The sequence below is a fragment of the Ambystoma mexicanum genome, chromosome 7p (genome assembly GCF_040938575.1).
Source record: "Ambystoma mexicanum isolate Mex_15411 chromosome 7p, UKY_AmexF1_1, whole genome shotgun sequence".
In the NCBI taxonomy this organism is placed as follows: Eukaryota; Metazoa; Chordata; class Amphibia; order Caudata; family Ambystomatidae; genus Ambystoma; species Ambystoma mexicanum.
This window is the reverse complement of record NC_090939.1, coordinates 940,416,542-940,443,860: the sequence shown is the minus strand read 5'-3', so window position 1 is coordinate 940,443,860 and position 27,319 is coordinate 940,416,542. Positions and strand designations below refer to the sequence as shown.

General features: G+C 48.7%; 1 protein-coding gene across 2 annotated transcripts in view; it reads left to right on the top strand.

The window, feature by feature from the left end:
- Positions 1–27,319, top strand: part of TFG (trafficking from ER to golgi regulator) — a 281,045-nt gene that overhangs the window by 74,928 nt on the left and 178,798 nt on the right. For both annotated transcript variants that reach the window (XM_069637270.1, XM_069637269.1), the window contains exon 4: positions 25,271–25,417. In XM_069637270.1, the coding sequence (XP_069493371.1) occupies positions 25,271–25,417 (147 nt within the window). The remainder of the gene's footprint in view (positions 1–25,270; positions 25,418–27,319) is intronic.

The window sequence follows — 27,319 nt, the reverse complement described above, 5'->3', positions numbered from 1 at the left end:
GTTGGTGGGACCAACTCGCCCCAAGACGAACTTTGCTGGAACCCCTCTCCGTGCTGGCTGTACTGCCTTGCTGCTGCTGGAACCAAGTGCCAGGGTTCAGGAACACCAGAATCAAATGCATAGTCTTTAAGCCGGACCAGACCTTCAGGAAACTCCATAGGACCATCCCGAAGAAGGATGACCCAAGCCTGAGCCACCTCAACAGAGTGCTGGAGCCTAGAAGCAAGGGGAGCCCATGAAGTGTCCAAGAACCACGGTGGTGCTATTGACCGGTAGCTGAAACTGCAAAGAGCTGCTGATAGTAGTGTAGGAGTCCTATAGACGTCCTCCCTCTTGTCCCCATGACTGAGGCCCAGGAACTAGGATCTGCAGGACTGCAACCAGAACAGAAACCAGATGCTTCCTCTTCAAACCTAAGGTACTGTCTTGACTGACGGGGTATTTGCCTCTTTTGTCTGTAGCTTGCTTGTTCTCACTGGAGACTTGCAGTAGCTGTTTTTTCTGCAGAGTTGCTTGCAGCTTTGCCCTTCACAAACCTTGCAGCTTGTGGCCCTACAGGGATTGATTTTCTGCAAACTCTTTAACATTTTGTGCGAGGTTTCTGTGCTATTGAAAGAAGTGCCTCACCTCCCTAGACATTGCTCAAATTAACTTTGGCTGCCCTGGTGCCCTGCAGACTCTTCTGACCAATTGACTTTAGTTTTAACTGTCCTCACATGTGGGGCATAAGTTTAATTTGTATTGCTGGGAAAGCTCTAGCCTAGACTTCATTGGGAAATTGCAAAGTATTCACATGCTCCGAGGACCCGTTAACCAACCGGTTCCTTTTCAACAACCTCAGTATTGCATTAAGTGTCAAAAGTGATATTTCAATGTCCACAGTGTTATAACAATTGAAGTCACCTTAGGGTGTAGGAAGTGTGTGTGTGACATCCCAAAAGGGTATGTACTTATTTTAAATCTGCGGAAGTGTTGTGAAGTGTATTTGTATTGTTGCCTATTGCCCTTTCTAAAGAAGGCTCTTTTAAAACTGACTGTTACATTATTTTACTAGGAAACCTAGAGTATAAGTGTTATTTGGATACTTATTACTGTGAATTCCTTTGTTGCATCTCTATAGCTCATATTTACCCCTCTTGAGACAAGTCTGGCTGCTCAGGCCCTCTACCAACTTTTGTAGTACAGACCTATATCAATAGTCGGGTTATCTATTGCCAAGAGGACAAGGCTGGTGTAGTCTCCCACAGGGTTACTGCCTCCAATCTTGCCTAACACTCCACTAGAGAGGAATGTCCTGGAGTTGACTGCAAATCGTTCTGGAATTCAAGGCTAGGCTTTCCAGCCAAATATTGTAAACCAGGAGTATGCTTTTGTACCGACGGTGTGTGGTATCAATGTTTCATATAAACAAACAGGATGGAACCAAATCTTACCCCCTTATCTTGCCAGCGTTACAGAGTTGGGAATGGCCAATGCAGAAAGGAATATGGGTTTAAGCAATTCATATTCTGGGATCCGAGATTTCACCCATGGACTTCCTCACTCGCCCCGCAACAAATGGGAGCTGAACATCAATGTCCTGAATCGAATCTTCAACAAGTTAGAAATTTCCCATGTGGGTCTATTTGCAACAGCTGGGAATAGGAAACTTTGCATCTATTTATGCCTTGAGAGAGGACCAGGGGGCAAACTCATTGGGAAATGCTCTTGAGATCTCATGTGACAATATGCCTGCATTAGCATTCCTCTCCCACTAATCTATTGGGCATTACTGAACATGCAGAGCGCAATGAATTGTATACTAATATTCATAGCTCCTTGGTGGCCAACAAGGCTCTCTTGATGTGTTAGCCTGGATATGATTTTATCACCCCCTACCTCTAGACCCTTCCCTTTTCCTTCCCTTCACCTCCAGGGAGTTTCCAAGACCCCCTCCCCTTTACCGCTCCCCGCAGGGGCTGTGGTAGGCGTAGGGAAAAGCATATTCCTGTCACTGCATCAGTAATGAGAGCAAGGGATCAACCCGTTGCAGTGGGTGGCTGCTACTCATTCATCCAGCAGGGGTTTACACGTATCGTACATATTTTTTATTGATGGTCCAATGCTCACACCATTCATTAACCCTTCATGTGTGTGTTAAAACACATACCATATATAACGCATACAATACACAATACATTTAGATGGATGCCACATTCTTTTAAGTTCATATTCAAATGCTTATTACTAAGTAATAAACACTCAATGCTTTTTATACTTTCATGTAAAAAATTAATCTTAATTATGAGAAATTTGTAACGAAGAAACATTGCCATGTTTATCGTCAGTATACACAACACACTTAAAATTAAAAAAAATCATTAATGAAAAAGCTGAAATCATTGCCATTGCCTCGATCTCAAATTAAGACTGACAGGATCAACCTTCTCCAAGAAATCAGTCTCCTTTAAAAACCAACTACCTACCTCACCAAGGTTGTGATAGGTGTCCTCACAAATCATGCTCGGCAATGTGGCAGCTGTCTCAGTCATGATGGGCAACCTCATAGAAACATCTGTCTCAATACCTTTCTCAATGTGATATCAAATGAAGGGTAAAAGGCCTCTCTATACTCACTACCTGTAGAAGGTAGGGAGTTGAGAGGGCTGCAGAAGACCATCTTCATCAAAAAGCATAACAAAATATGATATGCATCGAAAATAATAAAATGTCCATTGGGATCAATAGTGTCAGCACATAGCCAATCCAGAGTAGTGTCTGCTCTTGGTTGATCTGATTTTTGCCTCAGGGGCAAAGAACATTGTTTCCCAAGCCGCTAAAAACAGAATCCCAGTTCTGCTCAAATGTCAATGGGTAGAGTCCTTTAGGCCCTCAAAATGTTTCAAAATAACCAGAGTCCATCTTGGTGGCTTTAGAATCCAGTACAAAAAGAGGGAGCTGGCCCCTCCCAACTGGAAAGCCTCGGTCTTCAGCCCTTAGTCTTGTGCCCCCTCGTCTAGCTCTGTTGCTGAACAGCCATGTGTAGGGCCTGAAGCTTGTTCTATTTATACTATTATGCCTTCACTGTGCCACACCTGCAAGCGCCAAAGTTCAGAATTGAATCTTTCTAAAAAGAAAAATCAGTTACGAACATCTTTCTTTTGTTAACTAAAGCCAAGGGTGAGGGGCATGGCTAACTAGCCATGTGAGAGGCTGGGCTGCTCCGGAGCTCCTGCAGATCCGACGATCATCCTGAAAATGCCTGCTGTTTAATATACAGCATATTCATCCCAAAAGTAGGAGCATTTATGGGAAGGCAAGCTGCATGCAGCACACCAAGCTGGAACCAAAACCGTGTCATGCTGAGGAAGTTCTCCGCGAAAAACGAAAGGTGAGGCTTCGGAGGACGACAAGACGAAAGGGCCGCCCTAGCTAACAAAGGACCCGGAGGATTGAACATCACAAGGGTGAGCGGACGTGGATCCATGTAGACAATAAGCAGATCTGAAATTGCCCAGCAGAAAGTCCAGATGTGCACTGAAGCAAGCATACTCCGGAAAGGAATGTACGCCAGCCCCGATCGCACATAGGAAGACCGGGACATGCGAACACAGACGCGACCTCGGGCTCTGGCGCACGTATGTATGCCAAGATCCATCGGACAATGCTGGAGACGCGGCACGCGCGGGCGAGCTCCTCTGGTAAGGTGAGATAGCAGCACCCCCACCGAGCTGCTTACAAGACGAAGACCATCAAGAGTCGAGTGGATGTCAGCTGGACCTAGTAAGGCAGCTGTAACCTCCATAACACTGTGGTCACAGACTGGCCACGGACCCAGACAAGGGCGCACAAGGCCAAACAAAAGGCCCACATGTAGTGAACTGCAAGGAGAGGGACCCCCCAATAAGCTAAGCACCGCGTAGCGCATACTGCGCAACAGATTGAAGGAGGAGATGCCACAGCACGGTATGGCAGTCGCATTTGGTGCAGCGCTGGAGAGGACATGCAGGAGCACATAAAGGCAGAATAGATATCCAGGAGACCGGCAGAGGCGGCCGCTCTTCACAATTCACAAGCAAGACACATCAATCCGGACAGTGATACGAAAGCACAGGACTAAGGAGGGCTACTACTTAGGGGGCTTAGGAACACAAAATCACTCCGACAAGACACAGCCAGGGCCTTGTAAAGAGGAAGACACACGGCTGGGGCATAAGAAACTCTGTGGAATAACAAAGGAGACCGAAGCTGGCACACACAAGGGAGTTGCATGGAGCATCGCCTTCTAGAAAACGCACATGAGCAACCACTGACACCAGCAGGGTGTGATACCCCCTGGAGTAATGAGCCCTACAGGCCAAATTTGGACCCAGGAAACGCAGCCACCGCCGAGCAACCAAGGCGAGGCCAGAAAAGGCAGAGGACTTCAGAGGCGCAACGAGTACCTAAGTAGCCCACACTCGGAGAGAAGCACCTCGATCCCTGTCAGCATAGTAGGTAGCCCCCAAATGGAACCTAGCACTGGGCAGGAGAGCGCAAGTGCCAACATTGGATACCTTGGCCCCAACCACCTCGAACTGCAACGCTGGGACATATAGCGATGGCATCCAAGCTGCCCAAGACAAAGGGAAGCAATCCACAATGGAGGAATTGGCAAAAACGCCACAAACAACGGAGGGGGCCAGGAACAAAGAGGAGTGCTCAGATAGAAACATCACCAGCACGTGGTGATCAACAGAGGCGATTGCAGATTTGAAAGTGGCGTGGGAAACGGAACTGGAGGCTGCCATGACCACACTCCGAGTCGCTAGAGGTCAAAATGGATGCAGTACAAGTGGACGTTAACCTACTGAGACAGGATGTAAGGACAACAGCGGAACGCACAGGCGAGCTAGAGAAAGAAGTGAAATCAATCACAGCTGCCTATGCGTCGCACGCCGCGGAGATCCACGTATTGCGGCTATAAGTGAGTAACCTGGAAAACAGGGCAGAGGAAGCTGAAGGACGCGCAAGAAGAAACAATATACGTATAGTGGGACTCCCAGAGACGGAGGAAGATCGAACCCCACTGAGTACATTGAGACCACGCTGCTGCAAGAAATAGGAGCACTCATTCAAGGATTTGCGGTGGAGAGAGCGCATAGAGCTCTGACAAGAAGGCCCCCCCCCCCAGGAGTCACCCCCACCGAGACCGATCATTGCCAAGATACTAAATTAGGGTGATAGGGAAAGGATTCTAGAATACTTCCGTAAAGGATGCACAATACAGAGGTGATCCGTGTCTATCACTGCGTATCCAGATTACACACTCCGGGTGCAGAGGCAGAGAACATTTCGGAACAGTGAAGAGGAGGCTGTGCGAGGCAGGCTACAAATACATGCTGATGTACCCGGCAAAGCTGAAGGTGTTGCACAGAAACCTTGCAATATTTTTTGAGACCCTGGAAGATGCGACGGAGTGGCTGGATGCACAGAACTGTCCGACGGGGGCGGATGCCCAGAAGGAGAGCAGAAAAGAGAACGGAGGCAGTGGTTCCAAAGGCCGATAAGTTAGTTGGACTACCGGTAGTGCGGTAACCCCTTGCTGGGCTCCTAGTACTGGTTTAGCCAGGATAGGACCAGATGCGGGGTCGCCTGAGATCCAGGGATGGAGCTGGGCAACAGTTGGGGACGGGACGTGGGGGGGAGGAGAGTTGGGGAGTTTGCAGTGGAATTTGTTGGGGAACGACCTTACACCCACACGCTACTGCGCGTGACACGGATGAGAGAGGATAGAAGTGGGACAGGGTACGGCTAAAGATGGGAGACCTTAAGATAGTCTCCTGGAATGTTAGGGGACTCACAGTTACCTAAAGAGAAACAAGATTATGATGTACCTGAGGAGGCAGAAGATAGATGTTGCCCTATTACAGGAAACCCACCTCACGAAGGACAGGAGGTGATACGGCGAAAAAGGAAGGCAACCACTATTGGGGCAACATATTCACCATGGATCGCTCCACACGTACCCTTTCAATTAATACAGTCCACAGAAGATCCAACGGGAGGATGGTGGCGATAAGGGGTTTGATTGAAAATAAAGAGGTGTGTATTATTAACGCATATGCCCCAAATCAAGACACAGTAGCCTATTTCAAGACGCTGTAGAGCAGTCTGCCCGTACCTGGGAGGTAAAGTTATATGGGGAGGTCACTTCAACTGCACGCTAGACCCAGGGATGGATAAATTGGATGGGAAATGAAGCGAACCCACCCCTGCTGCCAGAACCTTGAAGACCCTGTTAAGGGAACTTCAGCTAGAAGATATATGGAGGTTATGTCACCCACAAGGTAAACATTACTCGCACTACGCTTCCCCACAAAACTTGTACACATGGCTGGACTACATGTTAGTTTCTTCAGAGATGACTGGGGAGATAGTGCAAGCGGAATACAAAGCCCAGGGTCCTTTTGGACAATTCACCATTGATATTAACATGGCAATACCTAACCCCCAGACCGAAGATCCCCACATTGCGGCTCAGAGCTGAGGCATTGAAAGACCGTGTTCAGAGAGGCCTTCAGAGAGGATATTCTAGGATATTTTGAAAAGAACACCGGAAGCGTAGAATCGGCGGGCACCCTGTCAGAGGCATTTAAGGTGGTGGTGAGGGGGATCGGCCATATCAAAATCCAAAGGGCTACAAGGTGGCATAATTCGTGAACTACAAAAAGCTGAGAAGGAACTAGAAGCAATCATGCAAAAGGGAGACAGCTCCCTGGGGGCCGCCAAAGCCATAAGTAAACTACAGCAGGAGTGTGGGGGACACTGGGAGAGACTATGTAACTTAAACTATTTAGAAGTGTGCCCAATAGCCTCTCTGTAGAAAGTTGAATTTAGAAGCTGCATTTAGAAGTGTGCCCATTTGCCTCTCTGAGAAAAGTTGAATTCAGAAGTGCATTTGAAGCTGCTTTTAGAAGTGTGCCCAATTGCCTCCCTGTGAACCCTAGAAGTGTGCCCAATTGCCTCTCTGTGATTTTAGAACTACGTTTGAAGCTGCATTTAGAAGTGTGCCCAATAGCCTCTCAGAAAAGTTGAATTTAGAAGTGTGCCCAATAACCTCTCAGAAAAGTTCAATTTAGAATTGCATTTAGAAAGTGTGCCCAATAGCCCCTCTGTGAACTTAGAAGTGTGCCCATTAGCCTCTCAATGGAAAGTTGAATTAAGAAGTCATTTAGAAGCTGCACTAGAAGCGCGCCCAATAGCCTCCCTGTGAAAACCTGAACTAAGAAGCCACTTAGAAGCTGCATTAGAAGCATGCCCAATAGCCTCCCTGTGAAAAGTTGAATTAAGAAGTGTATTTAGAAGTGTACCCAGTTGCCTCTCTGAGAAAAGTTGAATTCAGAAGTGCATTTAGAAGCTGCATTTAGAAGTGTGCCCAATAGCCTCTCTGTTGAAAGTTGAATTCAGAAGTGCATTTAGAAAGTGGACCCAATAGCCCCTCTGTGAATTTAGAAGTGTGCCCAATTGCCTCTCTGTTGTAAGTTGAATCTAGAATTGCATTTAGAAAGTGTGCCCAATAGCCCCTCTGTGAACTTAGAAGTGTGCCCATTAGCCTCTCAGTGGAAAGTTGAATTAAGAAGTAAATCTAGACGTTGCATTAGAAGCGCGCCCAATAGCCTCCCTGTGAAAACTTGAACTAAGAAGCCACTTAGAAGCTGCATTAGAAGCGTGCACAATAGCCTCTCTGAGAAAAGTTGAATTAAGAAGTGCATTTAGAAATTGCATTGAAGTGTGCCCAATAGCCTCGCCGAATCTGGAACTGTGCCCAATAGCCTCTCTGTGGAAAGTTGAATTAAGAAGTAAATCTAGACGTTGCATTAGAAGTGTGCCCAATAGTCTCCCTGTGAAAAGCTGAATCAAGAAGTGCACCTAGAGGTGTGTCCAATAGCCTCCCTATGAAATGTTGAATTAAGGAGCTCATTTAAAAGTTGCATCTAGAAATGCGCCCAATAGCCCACCTGTGGAAAGTTGAATTAAGAAGTACATTTAGAAGTTGCATTAGAAGTATGCCCAATAGACTCTCTGTGAAAAGTTACAATTAGAAATGCACCCAATAGGCTAATTGTAAATTTAGAAGTGCGCTCAACAGCCTCTGTGAAACTCAGATTTAGAAATAACTAACAGTATGGCTGTGTAATGTAGAACCTAAAACGGTGACTAATAATCTACAAAGTTGATTGCCTAACACCCCCCTATATAAAGGTGAATTGAAAGAAGTCCACCACTACGGTGCCCTATTCAATCCTATTAGTATAACTAACAGTATAACTGTGTAACATAGAATCTAAAACCGTGACTAATAATTCTAATACCCCCTCTAAGCAAATTGAATCTAGAGGCTGACCGAATATTTTCCCTGTGTACAGGTGAACTTAGAAGTGTACCCAATAAACTAAAATCATCTGTCTACAATTCTAACTAGGAAAACACCAATAATCTAGTATCATCTTTGAGCAGTTGGACCTTGAAGTGTGCCTGAAAGCGTGTCACCACCGATCTTAGAACTATAATCAGAAAGCCCTCCTAAATCAACCTAAAAGCTCGCACCAATCATGAGTGCACGCACTCCACCAGAGTCAGTCAGAAACGACCCCTGTGGACCACTCCCACTCTCCGATCTGCCTTCCCTCCCGTCCCCCTCCTCCCAAACCTCCCCACCCTCCTTCACACTCCCTGCCACTCTCCTCTCCAAACACCAAGCCAGGGGGGCACGATGGCGAGCCACTCACCCTAAGACCACTCATCCCCTGAACCCCACCCCCGACCCACCAGCATTACCCATACCCGCTCCGCTCACTATCATACCTGGCACACCCCACCCGGCAATCACCCCCTCCCGCCCTCCCCTCATAACCCTGCCACCCCCCCCAACCACACCCTTTCCCCTCCATAAAAACTGCACGCCTAGCCCTAGCAAGAACCGAAGCTACCTCCCTCTCACCCTCCGACCCCCCCTACTCTCTCTCGCACACCAGTCGCAGCAAAGAAACTAAAGAGGAAACATTCCTGGTCCCCCTCAATCTCTCAGCACTCCTCGCCTCCCCTGTCTCGACCCACCACCTCTATCCCGCAATCCCCTCCTTCCCCCGTGGTTTCTCCCTGCCTGAAACCCCTCTCCCTCGATTTCTCATCAACTGCAACTGAAACTCCTAACCGCCAACACCCCACCTTCAAATCCCGAATGTGAACTGCATCCTATTTAACGCCCGATCTGTAGCAAAAAACAGACATTCCATCTTTGACCTCCTCGCCTCTACCAAACCAGACCTAGTTTTCATCACTGAAACCTGGCTCTCTGACGACTTCAGCCCAATCGCTAATGAAGCCTTTCCCCCCGACTACTCCCTCATCCCACTGAACCGTCCGTCCAGGGGAGGAGGGGTAGCACTCGTCTTCAAATCTCTCTTCTGCGCCTCAATCATCGACAACCAACCCTCCATTCCATCCTGCGAATCTCTCCTAGTTAAACTTTCCCTATCCCCGTCGCTCTCACACAGCTTCCTAATAATCTACAGGCCCCCTGGCTACGATAGACACTTCGCAAACAACCTTTGCGATTCTATTGCCACCCTCCAACTAAACCATCCCAACCTCACCCTTCTCGGAGACTTCAACATATGGCTCGACATCCCCACCAACCCTATGACATACTCCCTGGTTGACGGTTTAGATGCAATTAATCTCCAACCCCACATAAACGCCCCGACTCACTATAAAGGACACACTCTTGATGCCATCTTTAGCTCCAACACCCTGATTCATCTAATGCCGCCCGCCCCTATCATCTGGTCCGATCACTTCATTCTCTCGTTCACCATCCACTTGCCTGAACCCCTTCCCGTACTCGTATCGGAACCTCCGAATATACGCAAATGCTGGAAGAAACTAATAATCGCCCCGGACCTAGCCGAGGCACTCCTCCAGTCTCCACCACCTACCTGCCGTCTCAACCACCAACTAACCCCTGAGGCCTTTGATTCATGGCTCAACACATCTCTGATGCGGCTCACCCCCTCGTGCAAACCATCAACCCGCCGTGGCCTTTTCCCCAGATGGTTCACTCCCGAGTTGAAGACCACTAAACGACAATACAAATACCTAGAACGCAAATGGAATAAAGTGAAAACCCATGAGAGCAGGACCACCTTGGCCCGACACTTGTATCACTACAAAGCCGAAATCCGGAAAGCAAAAAAAGCCCACTACAACTCCCGAATCCTAAACTGCAAAAACCCAAGCAAAGAACTTCACAAAATTATCTCCGAATTCACCAATCCGGCTTGTAACACAACCATCCCGAGGGCGTCACAATCACTGTGTGACTCACTCTCCCTCCACTTTTACTCCACGGCTATTGAAAGGACAAAAACTCTAACCACCAATCTGGCTCTCCTACAGCCACCAGGCAATCCTCAGCCCGTACCGGCCAGCCCATCAGCTGCGGCCTCTACGTAACCAACATTCGAATCCTTCAGTCCAATATCACCAGAACAATTTCTCAAACTCCTATCTGCCCACAAACCATCAGGATCACCATTGGACCCTTGCCCAGCCACAACCCTTAAAGAAATCTTTGCCTCCACCTGCGCAGGAGAACACGCAAGATTTATCATAAATTCCTCCTTTTTCTTCCTGTATCTTTCCAGACGCATTCAAATTGGTGCACGTCAAACCTCTAATTAAAAAACCTTTGCTCGACACTCTCAAGCCCAAAAACTACCGCCCCATCTCAAACACCAGGTTCCTTGCCAAACTCATTGACCGAACCGCCTACTCCCAACTAAATGCCTTTGTTGAAGCCAACAATCTCCTAGACCCCGCCCAATCTGGATTCAGAACTCGTCATGGAACTGAAACCACCCTAACCTCGATCAGGGATGACCTTAAAATGACTGCTGACTCTGCGGGATGCGCCGCACTAATCCTTCTCGACCTGTCGGCCGCCTTTGACACAATCAATCACTCAATACTCCTTGACCGCCTCCACTCCCTAGGAATACGTGGAACCGCCCTTAAATGGATAGCTTCATTCCTCAAAGACAGGCACCAAATAACGACACTCTCCAACTTTTCCTCCCAAGCCCGACCAGTCGACACAGGAGTCCCACAAGGTGCATGGCTATCCGCCCTCCTGTTCAATCTCTACCTGATCACCCTCCCACCAATAATTTGTGCACACAACATCCTGTGTTACAATTACGCCGACGACACTCAACTAATTCTAAAATTCTTGAACGCGAAACACAACTCCCGACCTGACCTGGCATCCTGCCTCCTTAACATAGAACGCTGGATGACTCAAAGCCACCTCTTGTTAAACCCCTCCAAAACAGAAATCATGGTTTGCGGCAACTCAGATCTTCCTCCACACCCACTACCCTGGCCACCCGCCATGGGCAACTGTCCGACACCCTCCAACACAGTGAAAAATCTTGGATGCACCCTAGACTCTGACCTAACACTCTCGTGCCAAGTCAACAACGTCTCAAAGTCCTGCCACTACCACCTCAAAAACCTTAGGCGCATCTTTCCATATCTCTCATTTCCCAACAGTCTCCGTGGACCAATCAATCGTCATATCACGACTAGACTACGGTAACCCCCTATACCTCGGAATTCATGCCTACCAACTGAATAAACTACAAAGAGCACAAAACGCGGCGGCCAAAGTGCTACTTGCGCTCGGTCCAAGAGACCACGTATCCCCAGCCCTCAAGACACTGCACTGGCTTCCAGTAGCCCGTAGGGTGGCTTTCTAAACCTTATGCCTCACCCATCGAGCACTACATAAAACTGGACCGCAATATCTTCAAGAAAAGCTAATACCTTATCACCCCACTCGCACCCTTAGTTCAAGCTCAGCCAGCCTCCTAGTAATTCCTAAGACAAACTCAGTCAGGTTAGGCGGAGCATCATTCTCAGCCCTTGCCCCAACCCTGTGGAACTCGCTCCCACCCCACATCCACCTAACTGAGGACTTAACGGCCTTCCGCAAACTACTGAAAACCTGGCTCTTTCCCTAAAACCAACCGGTTCCAAACTAGCATCATCACAATGACACCGACCCAGCAAACCACCTAAAGAAAAAAAAAAAAGTATAAATAAATAAATTTACAACTAAACTAACCAGATTGTAACCTACAATGACAAACCGAACTAAAACGAGTAATGTAGATCTAAACAGTGAAGTGGACAATAGGAATAAATCACTAGATAATAGGAATGTAGAGAGTGTGGAGAGCGGATGAGTGTGGAGAGCGGATGAATGTGGAGACCATGACCGGATGAGTGGGAAGAGCGAATGAGTAAGGATGAGTGTGGATGAGTATTGATGAGTGTAGATGTGTGGAGGATGAATGCTGTTTGGCGGATGAGTCTGGAGGACGGTTGAGTGTGGAGAGCAGCTGAATGTAGAGAGCGGTTGAGTATGGAGAGCGGCTGTGTGTAAAGAGCGGAGGAACGTGGAGAGTGGAAGAGCGTCCAGAGCGGAGGACCATACAGAGCGGAAGAGAGCTGAGGCGCATGGAGAGCGGAGGCACGTGGAGAGCGTCTGAGTGTGGAGAGCGTCTGAGTGTAGAGCGTAGGCGTATGAAGGGCGGATGAGCGTCGGGAGCGGATGAGCGTCGGGAGCGGATGAGCGTCGGGAGCGGATGGCGGATGATTGTGGAGGGCGGATGATTGTGGAGGGCGAGAGGGCGGAGGGGGGAGGCCTATGAGTATAGATGACTGGGGGGGGGAGCGTAGAGGATGAACCTGGCTGGCGGTTGAGTGTGGAGGGCGGATGGGTGTGGAGGTCGGTTGAGTGTAAAGAGCGTACGAATATGAAGAGCAATTAAACATAGAAGATGGATGAATGTGGAGAGCACATGAGTGTAGAGAACGGTTGAGTGCAGAGAGGGGAGGAGCGTGGAGAGCGGAAGAGCGTGCAGATCAGAGGATCATGGAGAGCGGAGGAGCGTGACGCGCGGAGGAGTTTGGGGAGCGGCTGAGTGAGGGGAGCGGCTGAGTGTGTGGAGCGTGCGAACGAGTGTGTGGAGCGTGCGAACGAGTGTGTGGAGCGTGCGAACGAGTGTGTGGAGCGTGAACGGGTACATAGAGCGGACGAGTGTGGGGAACGGATGATTGCGGAACTGACGAGTGGCAGATGAAACTGTTGAGCCTGTGGAGCGGTTGAGTGCGTAGCTGATGAGTGGCAGATGAGTCTGTGGAGCGGATGAGCGCATGGAACAAATTAGTGTATGGGCTGGATGGATATATAGAGCGGATGAGTATGCTGTACGGATGAGTACGCTGAGTGGATGAATAGTGCATAGAGCAGATGAGAGACATCTCAGAATTGCGTGACGTGCTTATTTTGCTATGGAATGCAAGGAACCTTTGAAAGAACATACTTCATGTCACACCCCACGCTTACTCTCTCCTTACACCACCATTCAACTAGAACACAGAGATACTATGACACCATTCGGTATAACTGTTCTCATATCAACATCTGCCGCTCTCCCCCCATCACTCTAAGTAAACATCGCTGGTTTCACACCCCCAGCCAGGCGTTCTCCTCAGGCCTAACGCCGCCACACTCGGTCTGGATAATTCCGGCCAGACCGAACACATACTCCTGATCCCTCGACCACCACATCTACCGCTAAGAATCAGCTACCACAGGAATTCCGCACCAGCTGCACACATACCTGGTGCGCACACGCACTTTTGGACTCTCTCTAATCTCTCCACTGACCCGAACTTCGGTTCCCAAGGGCGTTCAACCTACCAGCGCCTTCAGACCATACCAGTGGTATATAAGGCGCTATACAAATGCAAAATAACAATAACAACAAGAAATATATGGAAAGGCAACATGCGTGTGGGGACAGCCAGGGACGCCCAGTTCTGCCATCAGGGCAATGAAAGGGGAGTATGGTCAAATATTAGACACCTAAGAGGGAGTGAATGATGGGTTCCTCAAATGTTACCAACAATTGTACGGGTACGCAGAAGGGGAGGAATGGAGCGAGATGGTGGAAACATTAGAAGATGTAGGCTTACCGGAGCTGAGCGCAGAAGAGAGAATCTAGATGCCCCAATCACACTGGAGGAACTGGAAGCAGTAGTAAAGCAGCTACCCACCAGCAAGGCCCCGGGAGCCAACGGACTCCCTAGTGAGTTTTACAAAATGTATAGGACGGAAATGCCCCCCCCCCCCTAATTGCTGGTTATGCTGAACGAGGCGCTGGAGACAGGGAGATCACTGAAATCCCTCAGAGAGGCAATCATTATTCCGCTTCTCAAGCCTAACAAGCCAAGAACGGACTGCGGGTCATACAGAACGCTATCCATGTTAAACCAAGATAGCAAGATTCTCACAGCTGTGCTGGCAAACAGGCTGAGACAGGTCATAGGCAAACTCATACATCCAGACCAGACCGGGTACAGGCCACACAGAAGCATGTCTGACAATCTTAGAAGGCTCCACTGTGTCATAGAACAAACGGAAAGGGATACGCAAGGAGTAGCAATTGCCTCACTAGACGCAGTGAAGACCTTTGACTCTGTCAGATGGCCTTGCCTGATGGCTGCCTTGAAAGAATACGGAATAGGGCCCGTGTACCTAAAAATAGTAGAATTGTTGTATAGCTCTCCACTAGCTAGAGTCAAGACGAGGGCGATTATTTCGGACAAGTGGCAGCTCAGTAGGGGCACCAGACAGGGCTGCACTTGGTCCCCAATGCTGTACATCCTCGCATTGGAACCCCAAGCGATATATCTGAGACAACAATACAAAATGGTGGGAATTTATAATAAGGGAGGACCACACCTCATATCACTATATGCCTATTATATACTGCTATACCTGAGATATCCAGAGGAAAATCTGCAATACATCTTGGAAGTCATGGAGCGATTCGCGTCGCTCTCAGGGATCGCAGTTAACCCTATGAAGTCGTGCTTGTTCCCCCTGGGTAGATATACAGGGATCGCACAGGAGAACCTACCAGTATTGCAGATACCTTGGGAGACCAGAACCTTTAGATACTTGGGATTTGATATTTATCATAAGGTGGAAGACGAGCATACACAACGTGGAGAGGGCTGTAGCAAACCTGGATAAGAACATGAGATTCTGGCCGAAGCTCCCCCTGGCCATGGTAGGGAGGGTAGCGCTGTTGAAGATGGTTGTGTTGCCCAGGCTGTTACACTGCTTTGTGAACATCCCATATATGATACCCAAGCGATTCTTTGGCAAAGTACAGAGTTTATGCAGAAGTTTCATCTGGCACAACACCAGGAACAGGATAGCCTTATGGAAATTGCAGAACACGTATGGTAGAGGGGGGTATAAAATGGCCCAACTTCGAGATCTACCACCTGGCCAGCCAACTACAGTATGTGGCGAAATGGCTGATGGAAGACCCCACAGCTGAATCCAGATTAAGGTCTGAATGTGCCCCGTTTCTCCTGAAAGAGATGATGGGGGTGCCCAAACCAGAACTAAGGGGGCGATCGAGGATGTTGGAACTAGGATGGGGGGTATGGCGTAAGGCTTGCCGGGCTATGGAGAACCCAACCCCATGTTCACCGCAGATGCCGCTAGTGGCATTGTTGGGAGTAGACTAGCAACTGAGCAAGGCGATTCGCAAGCATTGGGAACCGGTGGGCATTGCAACATTGGGAGACCTATGGCAAGAGGGGAAGATAATAGAATTTGATGTGCTGGTAGACGAAACTGGATTACACCTGGGGCAATATATTACCTACACCAGAGTGGTACGGGGTTTGAGAGAATCATTGCTCGAATCGGTGCTTGAAGGTCAACCCGACGAAGCTATAGAAACAATCTATGATATCTCGGAAGGAGGACACAATGTCTCCCGAATCTATGAACTCTTAATGTCCAGGGTGGGAAAGGTGATGACCCAGCTCAGACGGGATTGGTAGGAAGAAGTGGGGACACCCATGCATGATGGGCTATGGGAAAGGGCCCAGAGATCACAAAAAAGTGTCCAGGAACGCGTGGTAGCAGCAGATCAAACCATACGTAACACACAGGGCGTATGACACCCCGCCCCTCAGCGGGTCGCCAGATTCAAGAGCACAAACACAAGCATGCTCTAAATGTGGGGAGGTGAACGCTGGGATGGTACATAGGTTCTGGGCATGCCCGGAGATTCGGAAATTCTGGGGAGAAATTACCCACCAGCTAACCGAAAAAGGAATTCAACTAGATGTGGAATCAGTGTGGGCATGTATGGTGGGGGGCTTTGTGAGACCTCGCAACCTGAGACATGTGAGTAAACTTAAGGACCTGGCCTGCATACTGGCCAAGCGTAGAATTGCTATGGGTTGGAAGGCGAGCCACAGACCCAAAACAGAGACGTGGTGGCATGATTTCTCGAAATGGGCGGAGGCGGAAACAGCGGTGTGGTATGAGGCGACCAATAGGGGAGAAGAGGAGGAAACGGAAACCCTGAAGGCCTGGAGACACCTAGTAGCCATACTGTATGCGTCTACCCAAGGCTGCCCAAATGTACATGACTCCTCCAAGGATACAGAGGAGGATGAACCTCTTGAAGGAACTAAGGCGGAGAGCGAGGGGAAGGAAGCTCGAGTTAAGTGGGGAGGGTTAAGGGAGAACAGTGGCAACTTCATGGTAATGTGTTTGACGCTTGATAATTTTGACATGCACTGTTGGATTTGGTTTTGTTTGGAAAAAAAAAAAACTATAGCCAAGGATGACCTCGTCATCGAGCACTAGGAATATTTCCAACGAAACTGTCAGCGGACAGAAAAAATACAGCTAGGACGGAAATGTGTAGTTCCCCCTCCGCAATTCCTTGTTCTCTTGTTTTCTATTTGCTAGAACATTTTCTTGTCCTAGGAAAAAGCCTATATAGCATTGAACAGCTTTTGTTTATACAAGAGGACAGTGTTGTGCCAGGCTCGAGGTCACTGTCGCTCAGCCCTGACTATTGAAAAAAATCTCTACTGTACTTTAACTTTGCAAAAACAAATCTCGTGGTGTGAATTTGATTAAATATGAACGCTTTCACATCTTGGCTTGTGCTAGGGCCCAAAATGTCGCTTTAACCATCGTTCGACACAAAATGACATGTCTGCCCTCCAGGCTACCAGAAATCTCACGCCTGCTTCTTCAGGACAATGGTTTGGATTTGTATCCCACTCCATGATCACTGAGCTTGGGAGCATTATTTCTGAGATCCAGTCAGTAGGTCGCCTTGGTGTTTCAGAGGAAAATCTATGTATCATACAGGCGGTGTGTAAGCCTTCTATAAGAGCAAGTGGCTTCTTTTTTTCATTAGTTTTTTTGAAAAATAAACCACTTGTTAACTTCTTTAGATGACCTTATTTGAACTCTCAGCCACCGGTCTCGGTTCTGCAGAAATGTATCAGCCTATTCAGCATACCTAAGCGAGGAAAGCAGTTGCTTTTCTTTGTCAACCATGGTATTGTTGTTCTAAATGCAGTATTTCACAAACCCATTGCCACAACTGATATTAAAATGCTCTTGTGGAAAGTTGCTTTCTTATTGGTAATCGCGCCAGGAGGAAGGGTTAACGAGTACAGCAGGCGCTTTGGGCTGAAGAAGCTTTCAGAACATTTCACCGGAATAAGGTATTCCTTCAGACTCGTCCATCCTTTTTAGCAAAGGTGGTAACAGGATTTTAACACCAACCAGGAAATGCCCTTACCGTTTTTTTTTTTCTGAAACTTCTACTGATGAGAAAAGGGTCCTACTTAACTTGGACATTAAGAGAACCCTTAAATTCCAAGTCCACATCCTCTGGTGCCGGAAAGTCTGTTGATGGACGTATTTCCAGGATTGAATAACACTGGGCTGTTGAAAGTTGCAGATCCTTACCATTGGCTAAAAGGAGGGCTTCTGCAGTTATTCAACAGATAATCGTTGGAACCAAGACCACATTGAAGAAGAGCAGCTTGAGGACAACTCTGTAGCTGACCAGCATCGACTCCAGTGCCAATAGGTTTCACATTTGTTTTTGTTTTTTGTATTAAGACGTTATTTACCTGCTTTTTTAGGAATTACACTTGGTCAGTACTTGCCTTATACGGAGTCTATATCCATTAGCTTATAGTTTACTTGTTGATTTTCGAAACTGGTCGCAATTCCTGATAAATGTCTTTGCTCTGAGCTGCTTAGTTGTTGAGTAGTATGATTTTTGCTAATTGTCCTAATTTGACATTGCTTTATTCATGCACTTGTAGCTGTGTAGTGATATTGCCATATGATGATGTGCACATAACATTTTAAATCAATGAGGTTAACAAAAAAAAGGTACTCAAGACTGCCTCTGTCCATCAAATGTTGCACTTAAATGGAGTTTAACCTAACCGGCTATAGTACTGACAATCCTGGTTGATTGTCTTTTGTAGGCTGAGCCTTTTATTTTTTTTTTAAAACATTTTATTGGCATTTGTAAAAGTGCGAAACAAACAACAAACAGTGACTCGGCAAACAACTTAAAACAAATTAACTAATTAACTACTTAACTTCCACAGCCTTCATAGAGCAATGTATCGTCCGTGATGGGGGGCTGAGGGGGTGGGTCGGTGTGCAGCAATTCCGTGGTCGTGGGGGGCTGGGTATGGGGTTGGCCATTCTTGGAAACCAGTCACAGGCGGTATTCTGTTAGGAGCGAAAATTCAGGGGGGTTTGTGGTCGGAGGCAAATTGAATGTCACGCACCAGGGCCTTCCATGAGTCCAGAGCTTCATTGGAGTCGTCATCGTTCGAGCGGATACCATCCTGCCAGGCCCTAGTCTCCGCCTCCGTCCACTTTTCCAGGTCTTTGAGCCAACGTCCGTGTCTAGGGCCCCTTGGGGATTTCCATGCCATCGCTACGGACCTCTTCGCAAGGATGCAAGCAAGGTCCATTAATTTGACCTGATGCTTGTGTTTGCTGGGTCTGGGATGGGCTCCCAGCAGGCATTCCTTTGGGTTCCACTCGTATCTTGTGAGCCCCGCCTCAGTGCATGTACGTTCCAACATGGACCAGAAGTACGCAGTTTTGGTGCAGGTCCAAAACATATGGATCAAGTCCGCCTTGTCGTTACCGCACCAGGGGCAGTGCGGGAGTGCACGATTGTTGAAGGTGGCAACTCTTAGCGGGGTCATGTATGTCCGGTATAGGACATTTAACTGGACTTGTTTAAATCTGGTATTCCTCGACACCTCCTTGGGGTATAGAAGTATTCGCTCCCATTCGCCGTCGGTGAGCGGGACCCCTAGGTCGGATTCCCATTTTTGTCTCAGGGGCGCGCTTTTTGGGTTGGGTCTGTCGTTCAGCTTGGCGTATAAGCGGGAGACCGGTCTCCAGCCATCTGCTAGGTCATACATCTCCTGAAGAAGGGGGTCCGGTGGGGGTTCCTCTGGCCAGACGGGCCATTGTGCCTTTGCCGTCCGCTTGAGGCGGTGGTACCACAAGAACTGGGCGTTTGAAATGCCTTCGTTGGCTTGTAAGGATTCGAGTTCTCTGAACATGCCGTCTTCGAACAGATCTCCCCATGTGTAGATTCCAGCTCTCTCCCATTGTCTCGCTGTCGCTAAGTCTGCGTGGGTCTTGCACACGTCAGCCAGGATGGGGGCACTGGGATTGTAGGGGTGCTCCAGGTGTCGGAGAAAGCCGGTTCTGGCCCACACCTGCCGGCCCAAGGTGACAATCATGGGGACTCCTGAAGCTTGTTTCATCGGGTTCCAAAGCATCTCCTTGGGGAACAGCTTGGAAGTCGGGTTACGGAGGAGCTCCGTTTCCGATGAAAGTTCATCAGAAAGCCATTTCGTTGTGTGACTGAGCTGTGCGGCCAGATAGTACCTTTGCAGATCCGGTAGTTGTATCCCACCTTCTTTGTGCGGGAGCGTGAGTGTGGGGAGGGAGATCTTGTGTCTGGAGGACCCCCATATGAAGTCCTTGATGAGAGAGTCCAGTTTTTTGAAGAAAGGCGGCCTGATGTAGAAGCATACGTTCGTGAAGTGGTACAAGAGGCGGGGGAGAATTATCATTTTGACTATTGCGGCTCTGCCCATTACCGCCAGTGGTAGCTTCGACCAAAAGTTCATGGATTTGCGAAGGGTCCTAACAGCTTTTTCCGTGTTATGGTCATGTGTGAGAGCTGGGGTATGGCACACGTCAATTCCCAGGTATTTAAAGTGCTCTAGTTGCCATCGTATCCCGACGTCTGGGAGGTCTGACTCAGCCAGGCCCCTAAGTCTCGCCAGCGGGAACGCACAAGACTTCAGTTTGCTGAATGTTATTCCGGAGTATCGGGAGTAGTTGTCGAGGATATCGAGCGCGACGTGTGCGTTGAGCCGGGGGTTATTCAAGTACAGGAGGACATCGTCCGCATACATGGATATTATGGCATAGTCCCTGCCCAGCCCGATGCCCGCGTCAAAATGTTGTGCCCTGAAGTAGGCAGCCACTGGCTCCAGGCCCAGTATATATAACATTGGGGATAGTAGGCATCCTTGTCGGGTGCCGCGCTGTATCGGCCAGGCCTCGGACATCGTCGTTCCAGTCTTCACCCTCGCTGTCGGGGTGTTGTACAGTACCTCGATCCACCTCACGAAGCTCGCTCCAAAGCCGAATTCCTTTAGTACTTCAATCAACCACTCCCAATAGATGGAATCAAAAGCTTTTATGGCATCCAGAGAGAGTACAGCGAGGTCTTCATCTCGGTCGTGGGTCTCCGCCATGATATGTTGGAGCCTCCTCAGGTTCGCAGTGGTGTTGCGACCTGGCACAAAACCATTCTGGTCTTCATGGATCAAGGTTCCAATCACCCTCGCCAGCCTTTTAGCTAAAATTGTGGTCAGAATTTTACAGTCGTAGTTCAGCATGGCAATCGGGCGGTATGATTCGCAGTTGTTGGCGGGTTTGTTAGGTTTGAGTATAGGGATAATAATTGTCTCTTTCATGGAGTCAGGTAAGGTTCCAGTTTCAAATGCCTCCATATAGACCCTGTGGAGTGTCGGGGCAAGGGTCGCTGCGTAGGCTTTGTAGAATTCGGGCGGGAGTCCATTGCTCCCGGGGGTTTTACAAGTGGTCAGCGACTGGATCGCATATGTGACGTCCTCAGCGGTGATCTCTGCATCCAATGACTCTCTCTGGGCCTCCGTCAGACTTGGGAGCTCAATCTCGGCCAGTGTGGTCCTGATGTCGTCCACTGGTATTTTGGCGTCATGGGCGTACAACCTGGAGTAGAAGGCCGCAAAAGCTGAGTTGATATCTCGTTGCGTCCGGTGAGTGGTCCCCCTTTCATCCGTTATTTCGGTTGGGAGGTGTCTTGGGAACTCGCGCCTACACAGCCAGGCAAGCATTCTACCAGGCTTATCCGCTTCTTTGTGAGTTCTGGCTATGTAGGTCGCGTAGTCGAATTTGGACAGTCTGTTCCATGCCAATAGGCACTCCTCCCGGATGTCCTTCAACTCTGTTTCGGCATCGGGCGCATTATTGAGTTCGGATTCAAGGTGGGTGATCCTGTCTTCCAATTTCTCCAGTTTCAGTCTCAGTTGCTTGCGAATACCTCCGGCACCTGATATAACTTCGCCTCTTGTGACAACTTTCATGGCCTCCCAAAGTGTGCTCCAGCGTGATACTGAACCTGTGTTAATGTCGAGATAATCTTCAAGTTTGGTACCCAGTTCCTCCCTGAATGCGTGGTCCGTGAGTGCTGCGGGTGGCATTCTCCATAGCGGGATTGGTGGCCTGGGTCCTCTAGGGGTCCATTGCATGATCAGCGGTGAGTGATCAGATATGGTTCTACCTAGGTAAAGTGTGTCGTCCACCTGCTGAGCCAGCGCACGATCAATGAACAGATAGTCTATTCTCGTGTGGACCTTGTGGGGGGCCGAGTAATAGGAGCAGCTCCTCTCGATGCGATGTTGTTCCCTCCAGATATCCACCAGGTCGAGCTGTTCTATTGCCGTGTTCAGCGCGTTAGACGCAAGGTTGTTCAGGGAACGGGGGGGGTCCGATCTGTCCAGAGCGCCGTTCCTGACGGAATTGAAGTCGCCGCCCCATATGAAAGTGCTCTCTCTCCTGGGAATGATTTTGGCAGTGAGCATTGCGAGGTGTGAGGGTATTCCTTGTTGCGGGAAATATGAGTTCACCAGGCACACTGGTATGGAATCGATGGTGCCCCATAATATTAGATATCTGCCCTCCTTATCGGCTTTGTGGCCCAACAGGTGGAAGGGGACAGTTGGGCTCACCCACGTGAACACTCCTCTGGCGAATTTGGAATAAGGCGCCCGTTTCCCAGTACCTCCCCACTTATCGGAGAGTTTGGCCGTTGCTTCGTCCGTGAGGTGGGTTTCTTGGAGCATTGCTATTGATATCTTTTTCCTACGCAGATAGGAGTGGATCCGATTCCTCCTCATGTACGTGCCCATGCCCCTCACATTCCACGTCATCACCTTGATTTGGGACGCCATGGAGTTATTGTTTCAGCCTCGTCTTCCACGTCTCCCCCGCCTCCGGGCGGTACATTTTCCCCCTCAGGGTCTGGCGACGTCCCGTCCGCTGCCCCCAAGAGCCTCCGGTCCCATTTTTCTGCTTCATTAGTAGTCTGAGGGCTGTGGTGTGAACAAAAACAAATAACAAAACTAAAACTGGTGCGCCCAGCAACGACAGTCTTGCGGGTGCTCAGGCGCTCTCGTACCGTCTGGACCCATCCGGGTATCGGGCACGAGGAAGGTCGGGCAGGCAACTGGCCTGACCTATTCTGTTCGTGGGGGGTGGGGCCCTGTGCCTGGCGGGGGCCGAGCGAGGGCCGTTTCATCTTTGCGAACTGTTGGGTGATGTTACCTTCTTCTTAGATCGTGTGCCTAACGTCCGAGTTGAGTATATGAGGCATGACATCTTCGCATCGGGCGAGGGGGTTCATCAATTCGCGGAAAGTTGAGTCATTGTCCGCTGCTAGATTGTTGTCTTCTAGCCACATGGTCGCCGCTGCCGGGGATTCCAAGAAGATCGCCCTGCCCTTGTGGATCACTTTTAGTCTGGAGGGGTAGAGCAACATATATTTTAGGTCTAGTTGTCTGAGCCAAGCCTTGATCGGCACGAATGAGTTCCTCTCCCGTTGAACTTTCGGGGTGTAATCAGGGTAGATCGTGATCTTAGAGTCGTTGCGTTCGATAGGGCCCTCCTCTCTGGAGTGTCGGAGGATAATCTCCCTATCTCGGAAGTTCAGAACTTTGGCAATTATAGGGCGAGGGCGCGAGCCCGGCGGGGGTTTCTTCTGCAGCGATCTGTGCGCCCTTTCAATCGAGAATCCCTGCGTCAGCTTTCCTGCGCCCACCTCCTGTTGTATCAGGGATTCCACATAGGCCGTCGGATTCGGGCCCTCGCTTCCCTCCGGTACCCCCAGTATTCGGATGTTGGCGCGTCTGGCTCGGCCCTCAGCCTCTTCGGCCCTGGCTTCAAGTGTGAGTACCTTCCGTTCTAGGTCGTCACCTTGGCCTTCAACTCCGTTGTGTCTCCCGACGTCTCTTTAATGGTGGATTCGGCGGAGGTCACCCTTTCCGTCAAGTTGCGGGCGTCCTGGCGCACAAGCTGCAGCTCAGATTTGAACTCCCCAATTCTCATGTCTATGAACGCACGCAATGATTCAATCGCCTCCAGTACTTGTGCTTGGTTTTCTGGGGAACCTGTTGGTTGCGCTCGGGGGGGTTCAGGAGTGGAAGCGCTTGGCTGCGGAGGAGTCTTCGCTTTAGCGGACACGTAGGTGTCCATGGTGCTTGTCTTTGTCTTGTTCCTGGACGCCATATTGGGAGGCGCCACTCAATCGTGTGGAGACAGGCGCCGGGGTTATTTGTCGGAAGCAGGGTGGTCCAGGCTCAAGTTTTCGAGAGGGTGTGCAGTGGGATATTTATCGGGTCGTTCGCGCTCTTGCCCGGCGCTCTCCCCACCGCCACCGTCGTCTGTTGTCGATGGCCGGGGCTGTGCTCGGTGGTGTGGGTCTGAGCCCCGGTTTGGTTTCCCCGGCCGGGGGCTCTGGTTGGTTCAACTCAGCAGGGCCGGATAGAGGTAGAGGCTCCTCACCCCCGATGCAGCCGCAGCAGAAGTTGATAGGTCGGTTTGGCTGCAAGAGCGGCCGGCGTTCTCCTGCGACATTAGTTTCGTAAGATGGCCACCATCTTGGGTCCCGCCAAGGGGGGGGGGCCGTTATCGGGACGAATCCGTGGGCTCGGGGGCCCGGATCCAGGGGAAGACCTCCGCAGCGTGTCCGGGGTCGGTTCCCCTCCCCTCGGAACCGATTCTTTCTCTCTCAGGTGCGATTTTAAGTAGGCAAAAGGATCTGGAAACGGCGCCTCGGCCGGAGCACGGCGACTCAGCTTCCACTCGCCATGAGCTCCAGGCCACGCCCCAGGCTGAGCCTTTTATTGGTGAAGGGGAGGATGAAGCACTCCTAATGTTCTTCTCCTTCTGCCTTCCAACCCACCATGATGCATGTTTATGGATCCTAATAGTAGGAGTGATGGCACAAGGCCAGGCATTGGGGAGGGCGGGAGCTGTGATAATTCTGACTTTTTAGGAAGGGAAAGGATTAGCTACATACATACACCACACAAATATGTATATGCTTTGCCTCTCTGCACCGGCTTACCTGGCTGCTTCGATGACTCAACAGTATAAATTGTCAAAACAGTGACCCTTTGTTTGTCCTCAGGCAGGCAGCTTTTATAGATTGTAGCACGCAACTGGGGGCAGAGAGCTTTTGCTTCTCGACTTTTCACTCCTGTGCCAATTAATATCAATGCTGTCTCAGGTATATTGATCAGCTGCAGGAAATGTATGGTCCATCTCCTTCGTCTGCTCCACTACTCCTCCTGTGCTGTGCCATTTATCATCTGCAGAAGGCTGATGAGCGCCTTGATATAAAAAACTGTCTGTAGAGAGTGGAACATAAATCGCCGATTCCTCACCCTACATACCAATTGGCTGCCAATTTGCCATTAATATAGTGCATGAATTATTTTGTTTTAATCTCTCGATGTAATCCCAACCCTTGGTGATTGGCGGGCTCAGGCAAATTAAGCTATGTTATCCTACTCCTTTGGTTTATACATCAAATATTGAAAGCCGTTTCCACCTTTTTAAAATACCCATGTGGAGAAGGAAAGGTTTCACATTTATATTTATAAGCAAAGCTTGATGTTAAAATAAGAGGTAAAAGTCTTTTATTGATGCAGATGTAATCTCAATTTGCAGTTAATGGTCAACCCAGACCGCTAGAATCCAGCCAAGTGAAATACCTCCGTCGAGAGCTAATAGAACTACGCAATAAAGTGAATCGATTGCTTGATAGTTTGGAACCTCCTGCTGAACCAGGGTTTTCTGCCAACCTTCCTGAGAATGGTAAGTTAACGTTAGATCTCATGTGTTTAACTTCCTAATGTTTTGTTGTATGCGTCTAAGGTGCCAAAATGTTAATATTGTCTTTGAATTCTTTAAATGTACAACCAGTGCTCCAGATAAGGTTTTGAAGTTTGAGTATTTTACTCCCTAATTTTTAATGTTGGGAAGTAAAATGATTTTTTGGGGAGTAAAAATGTAAATCCAATTCCCAATGGGATTATTTTAAAGCAAGTAAAATGTTTTAACTGGAAAACGCAATTGTTTTTGTAATAATGCACCTAGTTATTCATACATATTAAAAGATGCATGTGTACGTCTTGCAATCATGCAGTAATAATATTAGTTTCTTACTGTGCTACTATATGCACTACTTATCCAAACATATCTATTGAGCTGTGTGGGTGAAAGCAGAAGCACACGGTTCTACGTGTCTGTTTCCTAGTTGTTTTGTTGTGAGTATTTTTACTCCCTATTTTTATGTTATGGGAGTGTTTGCCTGTTTTTAGGGAGTAAAAGTAGCGTATAGACACCCCTTATTTGTAGGGCTGTTAACCTTAAGCAGTGTAAAAAAAAAAAAAAAAAGTTTCACCTCCACCTTTGGCCCTTAGTCAAATCCAAAGAGGAAGATGAAGAAAAAACGGATGTAACTATTTCCATCTACCGGAGAGCCTGCTCTGTAACCGGAGCTTGATGTAACCCTTCCTTCCAATAGACTTGGGGGTCCTGAATGCGATGACTCCTACCCTGAGGCTGGTGAGATCCACTAGTCTTGAGAAGACCTGCAAAACGAGCCTTCCCTCGATATGCTGTGACTTTGCTGGGCTGCAAAACATCAATACAGAGGGACCTCGGTGCCAGTGTGTGGTGCATGTTTTTCCGAAGTCCGATTTCGTGCGAAACTTTGGTGGACTCCTGCTGGACCTCCAGAGACATTATTCAAAACTCTCAAGTCCCCTCACCAGAGTGCAGGACCGAGGGAGGGAAGAGAATTTGAATGGCAATATTCGTTCTTAATCGGGTACCTGGAAAAAAGGTGCCAGAGCCGTGAGAAGCTGCAAAGAATCTTTTGTTGGAAGCCTCCCCCGTTGATGACTACACCAGTTTTCCTTCAGTGTCCATTTCTTCAGTCTCAAGACCAAGAACCAAAGGACTGGATCCTGTGCTGCTGCATCCTGAGGACATCCACTCTGAAGCTCTTCTTTTCTGCTGAGGTATTGTGTTGGCTTGGGTAATACTTACCTGAAGTCCTGTGAGGCTGAGTGGATGATTCAAGTGTTTGGGAGTTTTCCCATACCATCCGCCCAGGCCTAATGCTGGTAAGCATATAGGGAGCCTTCTGTGAAGTCCCTGAACTTTACTTTTGTGAAGATATATTCTCTGGAACTCCGACTTTCCTGCATCTGGTCCCTATCCTGATCTGCTTACAGCTGGCTCCTAGACCACTAGGGTCTCTCTTCTGCCTCTGTGAAAACGAATGTTCTAGATTAGGGAAGGATTTTAAAAGCTAAGGCTTCTGTCTTGAAATAATCACAGGTGTTGAAAGTACTTACTTGAAAAGAAGTTGGTGTGGTAACTATCTCTGTAATATAACAAGTTACAAAGTGTCTAAAGGTTATTACTTAACTTTGAGCTGCATTCTGCCCCTCCAAAAAGTATGTCTTATTTTGAATGGTGTTCCACACTTTTTAAAAGTAATAGTATTGGTACTGTTTTATCTTAACTGAAATGAGTGTACCGGCTTACCATAGGGTTTACCTACCTTGAATAACTGTAGGTTCTTAGTGTACCATTGGGTTGTGCTTTCCCTGGTCTGCTTTATACAAATCTAAAACAGTCTTAAGTTAATACTTGTCTTTGGGTTACTTGTAGCCACTCTGAAAAGAATAACGGGGCCGTACTTAC